General features: G+C 39.5%; 1 protein-coding gene across 1 annotated transcript; it reads right to left on the bottom strand.

The window, feature by feature from the left end:
* Positions 1-11,962: 11,962 nt before the first annotated feature.
* Positions 11,963-18,190, bottom strand: LOC147312006 (uncharacterized). The gene is made up of 6 exons (XM_086267339.1): positions 18,044-18,190; positions 17,016-17,286; positions 16,770-16,907; positions 16,207-16,338; positions 16,047-16,078; positions 11,963-14,736 (listed from the first exon to the last, which is right to left on the bottom strand). The coding sequence occupies exons 1-6, from the start codon at positions 18,065-18,067 to the stop codon at positions 14,461-14,463; spliced, it is 873 nt and encodes a 290-aa protein (XP_086123465.1). The 5' UTR covers positions 18,068-18,190; the 3' UTR covers positions 11,963-14,460.
* Positions 18,191-19,078: the final 888 nt, after the last annotated feature.

Raw genomic sequence — 19,078 nt, forward strand, 5'->3', positions numbered from 1 at the left:
AGGACGAGCAGGCCGGGCAGGACGAGCAGGCCGGACAGGAACAGACAGATTGGAGTCCTCAGGGGCAGACAAAACTGAACCCTCGGAGGCTGGACCAGGCGGAGCTGCAGAGGCAGGTGGCCGAACGGGCCCCCCCTCGGACCCTCCAGCGGAGGCAGGTGGCCGAACGGGCCCCCCCTCGGACCCTCCAGCGGAGGCAGGTGGCCGAACGGGCCCCCCCTCGGACCCTCCAGCGGAGGCAGGTGGCCGAACGGGCCCCCCCTCGGACCCTCCAGCGGAGGCAGGTGGCCGAACGGGCCCCCCCTCGGACCCTCCAGCGGAGGCAGGTGGCCGAACGGGCCCCCCCTCGGACCCTCCAGCGGAGGCAGGTGGCCGAACGGGCCCCCCCTCGGACCCTCCAGCGGAGACAGGAGGCTGAAGCAGTCCCTCGGACCCTCCAGCGGAGGCAGATTGCTGGACGGATGACAGAGGAGAGGAGTGACGATGGCGTCGCTTCCTTCTAGATGAGGGAACTGAAACTGGCGGAGATACGGAGACCTCCTCCTCATCCGACCACATGGCCGCCAGGAAAAAGGCAGGCGAACAAGGTCCTGGCTGGTGTGAGGAAGGAGAGGCAGTCTGAGGTAGAGACGAGGCAGGTGGTGAGTGTGTGTTGTCCTGGGGCGGCGGTGAAGAAGTGGAAGTGAAGGTAGAGAGAGCAAGCTCGCCAGCCCTGACTTGCTCCCTCCAGGCAGCTATGGAGCTGCCCAGCACAGTGTCCATAGAAAACTGAGTAAGCCGAGGGTTGCTCCGAATGATGGCATCCACAGCACTTAGCCCAACTGCCATGGTCCTCAAATCATTGGCCTGAGCAATGCAGTCAAGCAGGCGCACCAGCCGCTCCATCTCGCCGTTGAACTCAAAGGAAAAAGAGTCTGCAGGGTCCATTTTCTGGTCGCGATCTTCTGTTAGGCGGGGCTGTGTGCAGGCAGGAATAGGACCCAAGGTGCAGACTCCGGAGACAGACGTGAACTCAAAAAAGGCTTTAATTCTGAACGCAACATGACATAACTTGAAAAACTCAAAATAAACTTATACCGGTGGACAGACAAAACACACAGCAAAATAAACGGTAGATCGCAAAACAGACACTAAGAAACACAGGGCTTAAATACACAGAGGGAGCAATCAGGGAATGGGTAACAGGAGGGAAACACAGCTGGGGCAAATCAGGCCTAACGAGACAAGAGGAAGCAAAACCAGACATATTAACATCACACATGGACTTTCAAAGTAAAACAAGAAACATAGCAGACTCACGGGCAGGCACTATAACAAAGGGAACAGAGACACTGACTGGATGTGGGGATACAGCAGAAAGGGGAGACAGCAACATGGAACCCAGACAGAAAACCAGAACACTAAAACTCTAACCAAACCCCACCCAGAGAACCTAAACTAAGAATAATCCTAAAACCCATAAAGCAAAGCTAGAATATAATGAAATAACAAAATCAAAGAACCAAAAACACAAAAACACTGGGTCAACGACCCAGGGACCCTAACAATATGATTCTCATGCTACCTTCTGTACAGATGCTTTGTCACATTTTCTTCTTGCCGAATTTGGATGTTTGTAACAGATATAATACCTAATAATTTTAAAGTGGCTGTCAGTGTGGCTGTTTCACCTTGCAGCATATGGTAAAAAAATATATATTAATATCTCTATAATTGTCAACTTAAAGTCTGTAAAGATATCAAGTTATGCATCATAAACATTTGAAATCCTGTTCTTTGCTACCCAACGCCCAGTATTCTTTTCTTTTCTCACTTAGGGCCTCCTTAATTTCAAGAAATATGTCTGACATGTATGTATGCATCTACACTTCCATCTCAGACTGCAGGCTTTCTTGTGTGTCCTCCAGTTTTTGATAGTAAAATGGGACACGGATCCCTCAGCAATCAGCTCGCAGTTTGGCTTTATCAGATAGACAGCCTTATTACTTTTTTTTTTTTTTTTTGCCTGTCCCATTTGGCTCTTTTGCCATCAGAATTATTGTCTAAAGGCGAAGAAAGATGCCCAACGTCCCAGCCTTGCCGTAATGGTCTATTTGATTCACCTTTTATTGTTTATTTTATTTTATTTTCACTTGCTAAATATGGGACAGACTTGACTGGGGGAAAGAAAGGGGAGAAAGAAAGAGGGAAAGAGAAACAGCGGAGAAGAGGGACGGGGGCAAAAACCAACAAAATAAGCAGACAAAAAATACATATATCAATCACCTGGATTACCTGTTTAGAAAGAAAAAAAAAAGTGTGTACACCTGTGAGCATGAACGCGCTTGTATTTAAAAGGTTCCTTTATGTAATGATCTGCTAGAGGGTGTGGGGAGCCACAGCCCCGTCCTCCAGGGCATGAAGCAGGTATGGAGGAGATCAAGACTCCAGACATCCAGAGGCCCCCAGAACACAAGAGACCAAGGAAGACCAACAGAGGGGCAGTCACGCCACTGTCCCAGAAAGAGCTGAGGAGAGCCCCAGATGAGGGCTCACTCAGCAGCCGCGGAGCAGAAGCCAGGGGGGTTGCAGTGATGTGCCCGTGAGCTATAACTCTTGAGCTATAAGCCTTATTACTTTTAAGATTAGACTTCAACCTTTAGTTTTTATAGGAAGGTCAGGTGACCTCAAACATCCCCAGTCACAAGGGTCACTAGTCACTTGGGGAAAAAACTATTTTATTATATTGGTGGCTGTGTGTAAAATCGATTGCCAAATTCCTTGTGAACTAGCAAAGGTTATCAATGCCTGTGTGACTGCAGCCTCATGCTGCTACAGGGTCAGAGTGTTTGGGATGCATGCAGCAGCTCTACTCAGCTCCGCTTTTTCAGCACCCGTCATTTATATGCCACTTTTAGATATAATTATCTTTATTCCTAGCATTCATTCACTCTCATCTCTCTCTTTCACATCACCCTCCATAGTACAACCTCCTGCTGTAATTGGTTGAAGGGAGATTAATAGGTTGGTGAGCTGTACTGAAATGAAAGGCAGAGTTTTCAATGTCACGCAAGTGGGTCTCTTACCTGACCAACTTTTGCTGAACACATAACCTGTTCCTGACCATGACAGCTTATGTTCAGAGTTTAGATTCAAAATCAGCTCTAAATGTTTTCATTGATGCTGTTATTTAAAATGCGGTTAAAGTGAGATTTGTATGTGCACGTTGTTACAGCGTACCTTACTAGCATCACAAATTAAGACCAGCTGTAAAGTTACAGCAGTTTAAACTGTGCATCACTTGGTCATTTGGATGTTCATGTATGCACTTGATGATTGTGATGCAGATAATGTATAGATGGTTTTAATGCTTAAATGTTTTAATAGTTGTTAGTCTCTTTAACTTGAAATTACTAGAACACAGGAAACAGACCAAGAAAAGTTAATGTTATTTAAATGTTAGTATCCCATAGTAACATTTGTCCTTCCCATTGTCACTAGAGTGCTTGTTCATAGGGGTTCATCTGTTTTTCATAGGGGTTCATTTTTTTTTTTTTGAGTGTGTCACCAGCTATTACCCAGAGTAAGGTGCACTGAAACAGTCAAGACTGGAGGATATAAAAGGATGAGTGACCTTTTCTAAATCAGCAGGGGGAAAGAAATGACCTGATTCTAGATGGATATCTCACTCGGGCAAAACACAATGTACCACTTTATTCACCCAAGCATCAAAGGGCAAATCAAAATCTAAAATAACACGAAGGTTCTGGGCAGACAACCTGAACCTGAAAACAATCCTACAGGAGCAGTGAGAGTGAAAATTGTGGAATTAGCTACAAATCCACAGTAAAGAGAACAGCATAGATGCATCGTTCACATCGTTCACAGCACATTTTAACCTAGTGTACCTGATTTAACAGTAACATTTAATTTTAAGAACAACTCTAAATGTGCTGCCTTTTTTTTCCAGTCTTTAAAGTACCTGAAAATGCGCGCGCACACACCCAAGGTTTCATTAATCATCCATCTGTTTAACTGAAATTAAGCATAACATGATAAACAGGTCACTGTCAACAAACATCCTTATCGAAACTAAAATCATAAAACTGAATGTCTGTGAAATTTTTAACCAGAACAGGCTGCAGACAGGGTCAAATCCAGGCTCTTTACCGAGCAGTTCTTGTGACATACATCAGTTCCAGACCTGTGTGAGAAACAGCTGCTCTGCATTTGCAACCGAGCCAAATAAATACCGAAAGAGGTTCCAGAAAAACTTTATAAGGAAATCTGGTGTTCTGTCTGTGCAAGAGGGTATGTTTGCATGCATTCAGTTCGCTGTGAAAGGCTCAAATTGCACGTCCACTATTGTAAATCAATTGGCCGTTTTCTTAAGGCTTGAAGAGCGATCAGCAACCATCTTTGATCCACCCTGTCTGCAAAGCACATGTACCATTTTCTATTGTTCACAGACAATCACAATCCTTTGGTCTTTTGAAATAAATAAGCATTAACACAATCTGGGATTGTGCAGTCATATAATTACGTAATGAGAGTAGATGTGCTGCCATGTTTACAAGTTTGTAGGCATGCTAGCTGTGTGGAGTAATGTGGGCAGCTCTGTCAATCCACACTGAAATACCTCTAAAACTCTCAATACTGATTATTTTTTCTTCCCAATGTAAGATTAAATTGTTTTTGAGATTACATGAAAACTATCAATAGGTATTAGTTAGGTCGGAGATCTCAGTTGGCCAATGAAATACCTCCACAAACTTAAAGCAACATAAACTTTTCTTCACACCCTCCAACAGCAAGTATTAAATTCACTTTGGTGAAGAGTCATAAAATGATAACTTACCCTAACATCAAATATATGCATGTTTGTCTCTTTCATGTTGTTGATTCATTGAGAATCTGTGTTGGTCAAAGGAAGGTGTCTCTCTTCTCTTGAATACAATGGAAGTATTCAGCATCTGGTGCTGTGAGAAGTACAATATCAGTCTTAACAACTCAACAGCAGTGTCATGACATGGTTGCCAAAAACAAAAATCCACAGGGCCTGCTGTGAGCAGAATCAAGTAGGAATTATTTGCTGTATAAAGCTCTACACCCACCAGTGAAAGCAAACATGCAGCTAACATTACTATTCAGCCTTGGCGGATGCCATTGATTTTTACATCCTGTCAAGCTTCCTCGTTCACAGTGATGTAGTTGGAGTAGTTCAGTAGAAAGTTTCTAGAAAGAGACACTGCTGCTGAGTTTTTCATATCTATTCCTGAGCAGAACAAAGCCAGTAACATTTAGTTTCATAACAAGAAAAGGCAGACTGCTAATATCTCCAAATCAATATAGATGGATGAATCGCATGATAGGCCAGAGAGAACTTAATTTTAATAGGTCCAAAATTTCAATTTCAGCAATATTTTAGGTTGAGTGAGGCTGCCTCCTACCATCATTTGAACTAAGGGAAAAAACTAGTAGTCAGCAGCTTATTTGTGTTTTGTCAGCATTTTTCTCTTTGTTTCTGTTCCGGGCTATGCTAACTGTAGGAGGATCTACTGTCACCTGTCATGACCCCTGTCATTTTACAGCTTAGAAGACTGAACCTTGAAATGATTTGAGGGGCCAGTTCTGGATGAGACTGTGATGTGTCAAAGTTTGATAATTGATCTTAAGGTTTTAACAAATATATTTAGTTTTAAAATACTAGGAATAGTTTGTTTGTTTTTTAATTGAGTTAATCAGACTTTCACTTTCCATAGGACTTATCAAGTTTATTTATTCTTCTGGGGTTTTTTTAAGCATTTTTAAATACCAAGACATGGGTGTTGCATATGAATCACTAAGTTATGCGGTTACCTTTTCGACTTTGCTCTTTTTGTCAATAAAAATGTTTTTTAATCATAGTTTCTGTTTGTTTATTTAACTCCGTGTCCAGGGATACAGTTTTCAATGTAAAAGTCTGCATGTACAGAAAAAAATTAATTGTTTTTACATAAATAACACAGAGGCTAATTAAGCTTTGAGCAACACTTTGTAGGTTCCTCTAACAGGTTCCCTTTATTATGCAAGGGTTAGCTAGAGGGTTTACGGTAATTGCAAACCTAGGTGAAGCCAATAGATGGCAAAAACAAAAACCTCTATGCCTTCATGGCTACATATCAATATGCGACAGACAAAAACTGTTGGAAGTGAAGTGACACTTCAGACCCAGCAGTCTGCCAGGGTATCCATGTCTACCCCTTCTCAGCCGCAGGCTAAATCTGAACTCATTTATGCCAAGCAGCTCTATTTTGGGTCAACATGGTGACTGGTGTGCACGCAGAGGAAGGCGGACTGTGTCACGATAACTCCAAGAAACATTAGTCAAGAGCTCCAGATGGAGATGCGCTGCAGGCAGGGAAACCTGTCAATTCGACTTATTGTTTCCAAACCCAACCACGCTGCACAAACCTCTTTAAATAACAAACTGTCAGCTACAGCTGAGATCTGTTAGAAGACAAATAATTACTCTAAGCATGTGGCTGATGTATGCTTTTAAAATGTTCAACATTGAGAAAACACACTGACATTGTAAAATATAATTTCTCTAACGTATATTTAATACAGGTGTTGTCCATTTGGTAGCTGGGCTTTAAAATATCTTCTGCTTCAGCGACTCAGTATCTTACATGAGGAAAACGGGATTCAAAGGCAGTAGGAAGGCGTAATAGTATTGTATTTTAATGTGGTAATTATACTACTGACAAGGAGTATAACAGGCGTTCCTTAAAAGCAAAACGTGGGATAAATTATTAATAACAGCAAGGTTTAATTTATGAGAAGCACATAATGTTTTTTGGCTGCAGACGCTCATGAACATTTTTGAAAATTTGGGCCATCTGTTGGGTGGTGGTTTTGTTTTGGGGGTTTTTCAGGGGCAGCACTAGACATTGACATGTTAATACATTGTCAAACCACGTGAATGCTTAGTAAACAGTTGCTTACCTCTTCAATGGAGAAGAAACTGAGCAAACCAGAGTGTAGATCATGTTTCTGATCATCGTGGGAACACAAGTCCAATATTTACTCTGTTTTACCTCTGCTGAGGGAGGCTGCAGAGTCAGGCAAAAACTCTCTGCAATTTTCAGCAATTCATTGTGAAATTCTTTGGTAAAAGATTTATTATAGCTGCTTTAATATAAAATATATATATTGCAGCAAGTTTAGGGTTGCCATTAGTCTTTTGAAATGAATTTAAATGCAGTAATTTTGATAGGTATGTAAAATATTAGGCTTATCAGTTATGTGAAGTAAATGAGATTAAAAGCAGTTTTTGTGCTTTCTAATATTTATTTTTTATTCAATCTTTTAATTCATTTGACAAATAGAACAACATCATCTGCCAAATCCTAATTACAATAAGAGCAAGAGCAAACAGAAAGCACAACTCCCCCCAAAGCGCCAGACCTATACTAAAACTTTGAGGTTTTATGATGTTTTTGCTGGCATCAGCCTGTTTTTAGTACAGTATGATGACATCAGCCTGCTATAGCACCATTGTAACGTCATAGAGCATCATATAAAAAAAATTTAAAAGTGTGTTGTACAACTCTCTCAATACCCTTTCATGTGATATATTACTTCATACTGTTTCTTGACATTTTTTTTCCAATGTCAGCTTTGACCTTGGGCCCTAACAATGTAGGTCAAGGTCAAATGCTTAGCCAACCTAAGTAATCATGTCCCCCAAGGCTTTGTAGTTTGAAGATAATTCATTAAAGTTTTATTGATTTTTACATTTGGTTGGAACTTAACATTGACCCATTTTACCAAAATTAAGTCATCTCGAGCTGATATTATTTACGATTACACATAATTTCAAGACTATTAATATTATCATTATGCTAAACTGCTAACAAACAGACACACAAACAAACAGAACCAATTACATGTTTTCTTTCTTCGAGGGAAGAATAAAGGATTTCTATTCCATTCAACTTAACATTCCTAACAATCTTTTACATGGTATTTTTGTATACTAGAACCAGGTTTTTAGCTTATATTATTGTTTTTATTCTTGAAGGGTTAAAAAAGAACAAAAACAAAAAAAAGTTATATTCTGAGTCTTAAGATGATGGCTCTCAAATCGCTGTCACGTGCAGCTTGGTCTTCATCTAGTACAGTCTGTAACCCTGGGTCTCTACAACTAGAAACCCGTGTAAATACACAAGACAAACATTCCTGCTAATAGCCTGCTGTTAAAATAAATACTGTTGAGCTGGCCTCTCGCCTATGTAACAGATATACCCTTTTCACCGCCCGGTTGCATTCATTGTCTGGCTCAGCGGGGGTTCATATTTCGAAACCTTGGCAGTGCAGTGGCATGTGAAAAATGTCCCAAACGCCAGGAGGACAGGGGGAATACAGAACAATAGGACATGCTAATGTTTAGCGTTTGGTCCTCTATTATCATGCTAACATGGTCCATGAATGTCAGGCTTTGGTTTCAAGGGCGGTATCACTAGAACTGATGTTATTTGGCGAAATTAGTGCCGACAGCATTACGGAACAGAAGAGGACCAAGTAAATTCTTATATGGTCAAATTTACTGTTAAAATAAAAAAGTTTAAAGAAAATAACAAGTCTATAAAATTGACTGACGATGTTTAAACTAACACACAAGGCTTGCTTTACCTGTATCACGTTCCAAAGTTCAGTCAAACTGAATTAAGTGTGGCGTTAAGTCAGAGCTGACTCTTCAGGTGGCTGCTCACTTTTTCTTGATGCTAGCGGCTCAATGCTACATCAGTTGCCACTTGTTTATCATATCTACATTTCTTCAGTCAGTTGTCAACTTACATTTTCAGATGTGTGAGAATCTGGTCTTAAGAAAAACAGTCAAAAATCTGAAGAAACAGAAATGGTTTATTTATTTATAAACCATTTCTGTTTCTTCAGATTTGTTTTCAAACTGTCCTTTATTAGTTACAGACTGTATATAACCACCATGACATTAACATTTGGTTTGTGAAGGATTGATATTTGTATTGTGGTCAATGCCATGTGGGGTTTTTGGAGGCAGAAGTGATAACATTTGGATGGAGGGTGTATTGCTAAAAGCTAGCTAGCTTGGTTAGCAATATGTATCCATAAACTGAATGGAGCCTCACACAGACACAGAAAGACAATTAGTGCTAAAACTTACATACAAAATACTAGAATTCAACTCAGCAAATCATTAGTAACCAGATAAATAAACCCAAAAAGGTTGAGTAATCCAGTTTTGTTGGTTGAAATAGCATAGTTAATAACTTTAAGCCTTAATGAAATTCAAATTGATCCTTTATAAGAACATCAGCATAAAAGATTATATTAGCAATATAGACAAATAGTTTTTCATGCCCGGCTGTCAACAGGTTTATTTCTGCTGTAAAGTTGGACTTTTTTCCAGAGTCTGTGGGGATTGACTCACTTTTAGACCCACTCCCAAGGGACCCCTTGAGGAAATGCAGTTTTTGGCACCAGCTCACTTGGCTTAATTTTTCAGCCACAGATGTTTATCAGACAGTATTGCACATGACCACAAAGCTAAATCACCGGAGGACCTTTGAACAACTGTCTGACAGCCAGCAAAGAACATGCCAAATGTGGTTCACTGTAAATAGAGAAAAGCTTTTTGTCATGTGATAATAGTTCCTTCAACAAATCACTCACAGTTGGGTTCTTTTGCCTCAATAGAGGCTAACAGCCATAAAAATGCCAGAGAAATATACTGTGGTGAGGCAATCACACAGTTCACATGAGGTGTAAGAGTGTGTCATTCACTGTCCCCCATAGGCCGGCGATAATCCCGTTGGCGTTTTATGATCGCCTAAGTGCGTCAGACTGTTTCCATTCCAAACGGATCCTCCAGCCACCTTGTTTCTGTACTCTTAATCCACATATCCAGAGCTCTTTGCGTCCTGGAAAGAGACAGTCGATCATTGGCTGTTGACCAGAGGCAGGGGGAGTGTCACTGAGTGTGAGTCTGCTGAATACTCATATTCAGCAGAGGCAGTTGGATAGGATCCTGTCCACATCTATTTGCTGTGATTACAATTTACACTGTGAGGTCTTGACTGTGAAGTTTGGACGGGGTAAATGTCACACACCCTGATCTGGAAGCTATTGAAATAAATGTATTTTTCAATGAAATTATACATACATACATACATACATACATACATACATACATACATACATACATACATACATACATGTTTTCTGACATTTAATCATTTATTCATGGAAGCAGCAAGGTAAACAGCCAGAATCGTATCAAACTACTTGCCTGGGTGATGAAATTGTTTAGAAACTGAAATTTTAATTCATGAGACCATAAGTAAGCAGGGTGATTGGATCACAGCAAAGTAAATGTAAAGCAAAGGGATGTATCGTGTAAAACATGACCAAACTATGCAGGTTAAAGGTTTAGCATTGATCATAAGAAGAACAAATAATCAAAATTTTTATTTAAATTCAAGTGGAAGCTAAGGTTTGATTGTAATCTAGTGTTACTAGTATCACTCCTACTTGCTTGTCCACTATTTCTGCTGCATTGATTGTTAAAACAACTCTTATTTTAGCAGATGATCTCTGCTAAACACCTCTGGGTTTCAGTAAGGATGTTTCCATAAGCCTATTTGAATCACACGCTTCTTGTGAAACTCACAAGTTTTAAACTTAAACCAGTAAAAATGTGGAACATTGTCTCAGTGTGTGCTATGTAGAACAAAGCATGCAATGCTGTGTGATCCAAGCAGACTTAACCACCCTGCCTATATGCAAGTAAACTCAAACTCAAAAACTGTGTAATTGTGACCTCTAGTGGCTCTACATCATAGCATAGGCTGCTTTGAACACTTGAAATGTGCATCAGTATGTTTTGCTACACTTAAAATTCCAAATAGTTTAGAAATTTATTTGAAATCTAAATTTCTAAACATCTCCAAGCTTAATTTGACCAACCAGCTGCTCTTTGTAGGCACCTGTAGCATCATCATGCAGGTGTAACACAGTCCCTGATCAATAACCTGAAGAAAACTGAAACTGCAGAGTTTTAAATCTTCAGTTTCCTCCAAGTCTGGTTGCGGTGGGATAAATTCATCCATGAGAAATCAATATATAAAAACTTTCAGCAAAGAGGTCGTCAACACACATTTTGAACTCTACAATTCGTCTGGATGGTATTTTCCTCTCAGCTTCATATTAAATTATAAAAAGTCACTAAACAAAGGACATTAATTATTTTCCTCTGTCTGGTTAAGTCTTACTGTTCAGCAGCATAATTCAGTTAAAATCTGTAACATGAAGTACTACTTCCAGGTAATAAACGAAATAAAACAAAAAAAACCATTTACTACAACTGCGATTAATATCATTTGGTCACAGACACACACACTGACTGAAGTCACCTTTTACAGGGCTTAATTTGCTCCGTCAGTTATGGGAATTAATTTCAAACAATGTCTAAAATTCAGTCAGAGTGAATAAACATTACACTTCTTCCTCTTTCAGTCGCTCCCTTAGTGGACACCACAGTAGATCACCATCCAGTCTCACCCCGTCCCTACTATCCTCCTCTATCACACCAACCCTCTGCATGTCCTTTGTGTGTGACATATACTTACTAACTTCGTAAGTCTCACTTAAAACCCTGAACAAGCAAATTTTCTTTCAGTGCAATTTTCCAGAATCAAATAATGGAAACTTTGGTTGGTTTCAACCAACCAATACTCCTACTTGTGCTTTTTATCCAGTTTTTATCCAAAAATATTATTAATTGTCTGTATCTTTGGTATTTGGTAAGATTGCATCCAAAGAAACAGAACATCTCTTGTTGAACTATATTTTGTGAAGGATATGATCTGAAAACTTAACAGTATTATATTCTAAAACCTCCAAAACTGTAAACAAAAAACATCCATAGACCTTTTATTTAGAATTGCATTTACATCTACATTTTATTTTTCATATTTCACACATGATTACAGGCTATAATTCTACCAAGTTGGAAAAGCCATATTCTACCTGATGCTAGGCAATGCCTTCACACTGCAGCATCGGGAAATGCTGCTCTGAGGAGATCTTTTAGTGAGTTTAAAATCCAAAAAGGCGTGATTGGACATCAGCGAGGAAAGAGGTTATCAGAAAAATGTAAACCAAGCAAAAGGAGAATTTACACAGCAGCAACTAAACTTCATGATGGTACAAAAACACAGGAGAGATGCAAAAATGGAAACTTCTCCTTGCAAGTGTTCTCTGGTGTACAGTTAAACCTACAAAAGAAACAAAAGTCAAAGGAGCTTGCAAAGTCCATCTGCATCTTAAGGATAAAGGACACTCTTTCGAGGATGCCAATGTTCACATTTTGGACAGAGAGGACAGATGGTTTGAAAGAGGAGTGAAAGAAGCCATCAATGTCCACTGTGAGCGACTATCTTTGAACAGAGGCGGGGGTTTACGACACCAACTCTCTGCCATCTATAATCCAGTTTTGAGATCCCTTCCCAGACGCCTTAACGCCCACTCACATCCTGGGCCATCTGACCTCAGGAATTTGCATGATAAGGTGGGGCCAGGTTTCACAATGAACACACCCGAAACTCTGGCTGATTGGGACCCACGCCCAGTTTCCCACCTTGGCTCAGGCGATTAGAGGATCATCAGGGGGTCCTTTTGTCCCTCTGTGGGGGGTCACTCCCACTAGGTTTATATCTGGGACTCTCCACCATTTGACCTTAGAACTGAAGAAGCTTCTCGGATGAGAGGTGAAACGTCTTCAAGCAACTTAAAGAAGTCCAGACGCTTTTCTTTGCAAGCTCCTTTGACTACGATGACCTGGATGACTGAGAACCTTCACAGACAAAAGAAACAAAAGTAACCTGGAAGCACCTGTCATGGTGACAAATGTGCAAGTGTAAGGATTTATGTGAGTGTAACAAGGCCCAAGTTGTAATGGAGTATGGAGAGAAAGTTGCCTCAGAAGGGTTACAAATGGGTACAGACGAATCTGCAAGCATGAACTAAGACTTATAAATGTGTGCAGTAATTTGTGTGTAACTTTTGAGGACTCACAAGCACGCACTTCAACAAATGTGTACTTCCAAATCTGAATAAATACTGATTATTTACACAATTTATTAAGTTCAGCTTCACGAATTGTGTCAGTTGTGTTTTGGCAGCAAAATAGGGACCAACACAGTATTAGGCAGGTGGTCGTAATGTTGTACCTGGTGTATGATTTAAATATAGAACAATGGTTTGTATCATAAAAACATAAAATACGTCTCAGTTACAAACAATGTAAATAAGTGTTTTTGACAGTACAGTACAAGTGACCCAGAAACTCAATGGAAAAAGTCTTTGTCCTGGAATTTTAAAAACAGCTTTCACCATATAAGCATATTTGATATTTGACTGCATTGTACAGAACAGTTTTTGCTATAATATGCATTTTAAAACATTAGTTTACTTATATATAATTCATTGTAAAACAATTTTAACTCATCAGAAGAATTATTTTGAAGTGACACAATCTTCCATTCACTTTAATCAGATTAATTTGATCTTGTCTAATAAATTTCTGCCCTTATTGACAGGCTACCAACTTTGATGTTCACTGCTCAAAAATATTAAAGGACAGCATCAAACTATGAGTGGCAGTAGAAGAAGTCTATGAGTAGAGACCCTGGACACTCATATTAAACCCCTTAAGATTGTGTTCTCTCCGTGCATGTCCTACTGGGAGGAGGCCCTGGGGTAGATTATGAAGAGTCTCCACTATAGCAGAATACAACATTACCCAAGAGGGGAAAACTTGTAGTGATGGATTACTGTTTCAACGGGGATGGAAAGCACAGTCAGAATAACCAATGTGTATTCTGCTATTAAATTAGAGCTCAGCAATTATTAATGGATAACCTGGATATTAGTAGGATACTTTTAAATGGTTTGAAATGCTATGCACTGAAACTACAGCAACATAGTTTTATTATTACTGAAAGAAAAATGTTTAAAAAGCAGTGTGAGAAGTAGTTTCATTTTATTCCATTAAACACTCAACTTTTGTGAAACTTCGTGTGTGCTGTAACATCTGTGTTCTCTTCAGTAGTAGTTAAAACTCTACTAACAATATAAACATATTTCATGCTGTCACCTGGTGCCCATACATAGCTATAACACGTATACAACCAATCTCAGTGTATCATCTACAAACTACCAAGACAAAATCATTTCACATGCTTCATTTTTAATTCCTTAAGATTTAGTATGAAACTCTGAGGATAGTCTTTACTTCAGTGCCCTGTTTTGAAAAGCAGAAGGGTATATCTCACACAGTTACATCAAAATTGTGGGAATGTACAAGTGTGTATATACACTGCTCAAAAAATTAAATTCCCTTTACCATTATTTAATTTCATCCTAGCTAAAAAAAAATTACATATGATCTGATCTCAGTTACTTTATAATGTTTTTCAGTTGTGGATACGTTGCATCAACTTCAGGATCTTTAAGAATCTGGAGAAACTGATCGGAGGTCTCTTCACCTTTACTCATCAGAAGATCTATCAGGTTGGTAACAGTTTGTTCTGGGTTAGAGGAGTGCTTCAGATTTCCATATTGTCTGGGAGAGAGGATTCCTTTGGCATGCACACACTGCAGAATAAAGACATCCCCCATCAGGCAGTTAATGAGTTCCACCTTGTGCTCCTTGATCTTTCTCACAGCAGGACCCTGAAAAAGATGACAGTGTATTGTTGATTAGTCTGAAGTAAATGTATTTTTTTTCTAGGCATTTGTATAAATTCTTGATTTTTTTTTTTCTTTTTTTCACTGGTGCCATGTATTCCTCTTTTATCCATGCCAAACTACATTATTAATTACATTTAAAGGAAAATATTTTTCCAGCAAAATACTGAAAGACTGAAAAGTCCAGGTGAGGAGGCTTAATTCACAAAACTTCAGTCCAGAAAAAACAAATTCACCTGTGTGATTAACTGTTTTCACTATTTTTATTATGGAAATGTTATTTATAAAATTTATAAAAAACTCTATATATTCACTTGCTGAATACAGAAGGTGTTCCACCATGTTGTTGTGTTAAATCAAAAGTCAAAACAGTCCTCTCCCAGGAGATTTTAGAGCATGCTTCCACCTGCTGACAAGCTTTATGGAAATGACAATTTCATTTTTCAGCAGGACTTGGCACCTGACCACAGTGCCACAACTCCTATTAAATGACTTGCCAACCGTGATACTATTGTGCTCGACTGGCCAGCCAACTCGCCACACCTGCACCTCATCTTTGGGATAACACCAAACGGAAGTTGAGAAACACCCAAATCAACAGAGAACTGCGAAGGTCACTACCAGGCTTTGGGAACACTCAGCTGAGCTAAATGTCACCCTGCACTGAGCCACTTATTTTGAAGCAGCTCCAACCATGTACCGAGTGGATAAATGCACTCTTTTGTAACAAATCCTTTGACTGACTTTAGACAATATTCTAATCATTTGAGATGCTCTAATTTGTGATTCTTAATGAGCTTTGACCTAAAATTATCACAAAAAGCTTGAAATGTTTCACTTTACATGTTATATCGGTCGAATTTACCTTTTAGAATGAAATGACAAAAATGAACATTCAAATTTTTATATGTTTACAATGATACACTGAGGAGGGCAAATCAGTCTTCTCAGGAAGAATAAACCATGCCCTATAACCATGCCAGTACCGTGGCACATTTAGGAGAAAGAGCTGCATAAGGTAACAAATTCTAAAAACAAAAAATACACTTTGACCTCACAAGTGATTGTGTGCCAGATCATTGGCCAACTAAGAAAATATTACAATTGTTCATTTGAGGTAAGACCTACTATGTGCAATATTTACTAAAACTGTAGGATATCCGTTTTTTTCCCCTGTTTGTGTAGGAAGCATAACTTTAACTTCAACTGACTTATCCCAAAACCATCAATACCATCTTGTGTCAGTGAACACCTCTATGTGTGTTCTTGCCAGTAACACTATTCTTGTACTGTACCTCAGGAGGTGGCTGTGTGTCCTCTACCATACCTGAGAAAAACCATCAGGAATTACTTACTTTCCAAAAGTCTTTTTTTAATCTTGCATAATTTGATTTATGAATTACAGACTAACAAAAAGCAACAACAATAATTACACATTTAAGGTCAAAATATTACCTGTGTTTTCTTGTGGTGCATTCACACTCACTGAGAAATTTATACACTCATCAACATGGACACCTGATATTTTATCAGCACATATAACACCGCCGCCACTTGCAGTGAGATCTGCTTGGGGTTTAATATTTCCTGTAAGAAGCAGAAAAAATAAGAAGAAAAAATTAATTTCCAGCTTGTTGTAATAAAATCTATATAAAAAGACTCAAACTGAAAACAAACTTGAAATATGTTTGAAAATAGCTACTGACTCAACTGAAATACAGCAAAATAGCTGTTTCACTGCTTGTATAATAATGAACTACTACCAAACCAAATTAACTTCAAATTCACTCAAATCGTTTTTATTCCCTATCCTGATGCTTGGTTTGAGCTTCAGCAGCTTGTCTTGAACATGTCTACTTGCCTTAATGCACTGAGATGCTGCCATGTGACTGGCTGAGTAGATGTTTGTATTGACAAGCAGTTGAAAAGGTGTACCTAATATAAAGTGTTAATGAGTGCATTTAATGGTTTCCCTTATATGATTCCACATAGAAAAAAATATAAAAAAAACCTCTTACCAGACAAACTGCTGTCTGCCGGCTGGCTTACTGTTTGAATGTTAATTGAAATGTTTTTTGCAGTTGTGTTTGTAATTTCTCTGCAGGACACAACACTGCTACCATCAGCAAACATGCTTGGAGTGGATGAACCTGGAACTATAAAATAGACATATATATGAATAATGTAATCTCAGCTTTCCTTTGGTGGTAATCTCACAGGCCGAGGCTCATTTTCGGCCCAGACCACACGGGACTTTCACACACCTTCAGCTTCAGTGACGAAAAACTGCTTCAGTTGTGGGAAGTGTCCTTGGTGCTTCCTCAGAGTGTCAATAAAGTTCTGACAGGTATCTTCTCCTTTTTGAATGATTATTTCCAAAAGTTCTCTCATCTGCTCTGAACCACTGCTTTGCTTTATTACCTTTTTATATTCATTCACGGATAGGATATCCCCGCAGTGCTCCAGGATGTACTCAGGGTCACTCGAAAGCCATACGCACAGTCTGTTGAGCTGTGAGTTTAGTTTGTCCGTGGCCTGAAATAGTGCAGACATACTTTGTGGAATTCAACGTTTTTCTTGAGCATGACACAGACTTTAACGCAGTTCGTGTGAGAGACTCAGACTTGTTTGTCCGGATGTGGGTCTGCGTGCATCATACATAGTGAGCTTTTTTTTTTTTTTTTTTTTTTTTTAGCGGTGTTACTATTTCCGAACTTTGAACGGTTTTATCTTTGGCGTAAAATGAAAACTATTCAAACGGAATCGAAAGTGTTTTACTGGGTTAGCCTAATATCAAGGGTCACGTGCTCTGCCCGATTTGGTACTAAATGAATAAACTCAAAACCTCACAAGTAAAGATTCTGGTACCATGCTGGGAAGAAGCTTCTTCTGCTATAATGGTGCCTTTAAGGACTTCTCTTAAAATATGTGCCACATATGGAATAGATTACATGGCAATAGATTGCGTAATTTTCTGTGCGTAAAGGACCAAGCCGTTTACGCCTCTGTACATGCAAACTATTTACAGAGCCTTTACAGAGTAGTGTCTGTCTGTCTCACTACTCCACAAAAGTGAAGGGAGTTAACCCCGAAGGAGGATAAACTTCGGCCCTGGAGGAAGCATCTCCCCTCGCGTCTCCCGACCACGGTCAGGGGACTGACGGCGAGGAATGGTTACAGTAGTATGTATAGGCTAAAATAAAACCGATGTTTCTTAATGCATATCAAGTCGAAATAATATCACTGGTAGAATTACATGGACTGCATTACATGGCAAATACGTGCTGCTTACCTTTGTTGACAGAAATTCAGTCATGACTTGACTCTAAAGCGAGCGATTAAAGTTTAGCAGGAAAAGGAAGGGCCAGGGCTTTTTGTGGTTGTCGTTCTGTGAAATAAAAAAAGTTTCGTTACTTCCTGATTCTGTTGACGTGGCATGCAAACACATCGACAGGCATGCGAACTACAGTATAATACTGGTAACACACAGGCAGCATACTCACATGCCCAGTTAGGATCCCAGCTGGCCCATCTTTAGTTTTCCCCATTGTAAATAAGATGTGAGACAGTTTAGGTTCAGACTACTTTATGAAATCAAACTGAACACAACTTAGAAATCTTGAGAAAATAAACAGCCTGCTTCATCAGAATGGCCTTGTTGATGATGTGACCACATGCTGTTTTTGGAGTTTAAAAAATGTCATAAATGTGCTTAACTCCGGCTGAGCATACTCAGAACTGACTGAGCTGACTGATCAGCTGCTCAGAGTGAGGCTGGGTTTGTTAAGGTGCTTTCTGAAAGTCCAGTTTTATTCTAATTTTACATTTTGCAAAATAATCCAAGAATCAGATTGTGCTGTGTTTGGCTATTGATTGATTTATTGCGTAGTGTTAATTACTCGTTTTTGTTGTTTTGAGGTTTCTCTTCTTTTAAGGTGAAATTAGAATCAGCAGACTAACTGGTGGGTTGCAACTGTGGTCAAGGTCTCTGTTGCTCAGACTGGTATCGAATCCTATCAGAGCTCAGCTGCTTATGTGAATTATGAAATGTACCAATCACGCTGCCTCTTTCTAACTCCCTGTTTCATAAATGTAGATTCTACCTTATGTCAGGTACATGGCGGGTTACAAAGGTGAGCTTCATGAGTCTGATCCCTTCTCTCGGTGTGCATTGTTGCTCCTTGTTGCAAATATGTGCAGTGTTGAGCCACCTTCTCTTTCTTTATATGTTGCTAAGAAAATGGGAAGTAGGTGCAGCAAGCATTTTTCTGCCTTCTGTTCTGTCCTCCTGCAAGATGACACTGCTTCAATAGTGTTGAGGTCCATG

This window comes from Aulonocara sp. 'chitande type north' Nkhata Bay, linkage group LG16, assembly GCF_057382095.1.
Source record: "Aulonocara sp. 'chitande type north' Nkhata Bay isolate Kocher_YH1m ecotype deep benthic linkage group LG16, A_spYH_male_GT1.1, whole genome shotgun sequence".
Classification (NCBI taxonomy): Eukaryota; Metazoa; Chordata; class Actinopteri; order Cichliformes; family Cichlidae; genus Aulonocara; species Aulonocara sp. 'chitande type north' Nkhata Bay.

What these genes read in the sequence shown, in the direction of transcription:
- LOC147312006 (XM_086267339.1), bottom strand. Translation starts at nt 18,067, where the DNA reads ATGACTGAATTTCTGTCAACAAAG. An exon ending in CTGAATTTCTGTCAACAAAG is followed by an intron (nt 17,287 to 18,043) that starts GTAAGCAGCACG and finishes GCACTATTTCAG; the next exon opens with GCCACGGACAAACTAAACTC. An exon ending in ACACACAGCCACCTCCTGAG is followed by an intron (nt 14,737 to 16,046) that starts GTACAGTACAAG and finishes CATCTTTTTCAG; the next exon opens with GGTCCTGCTGTGAGAAAGAT.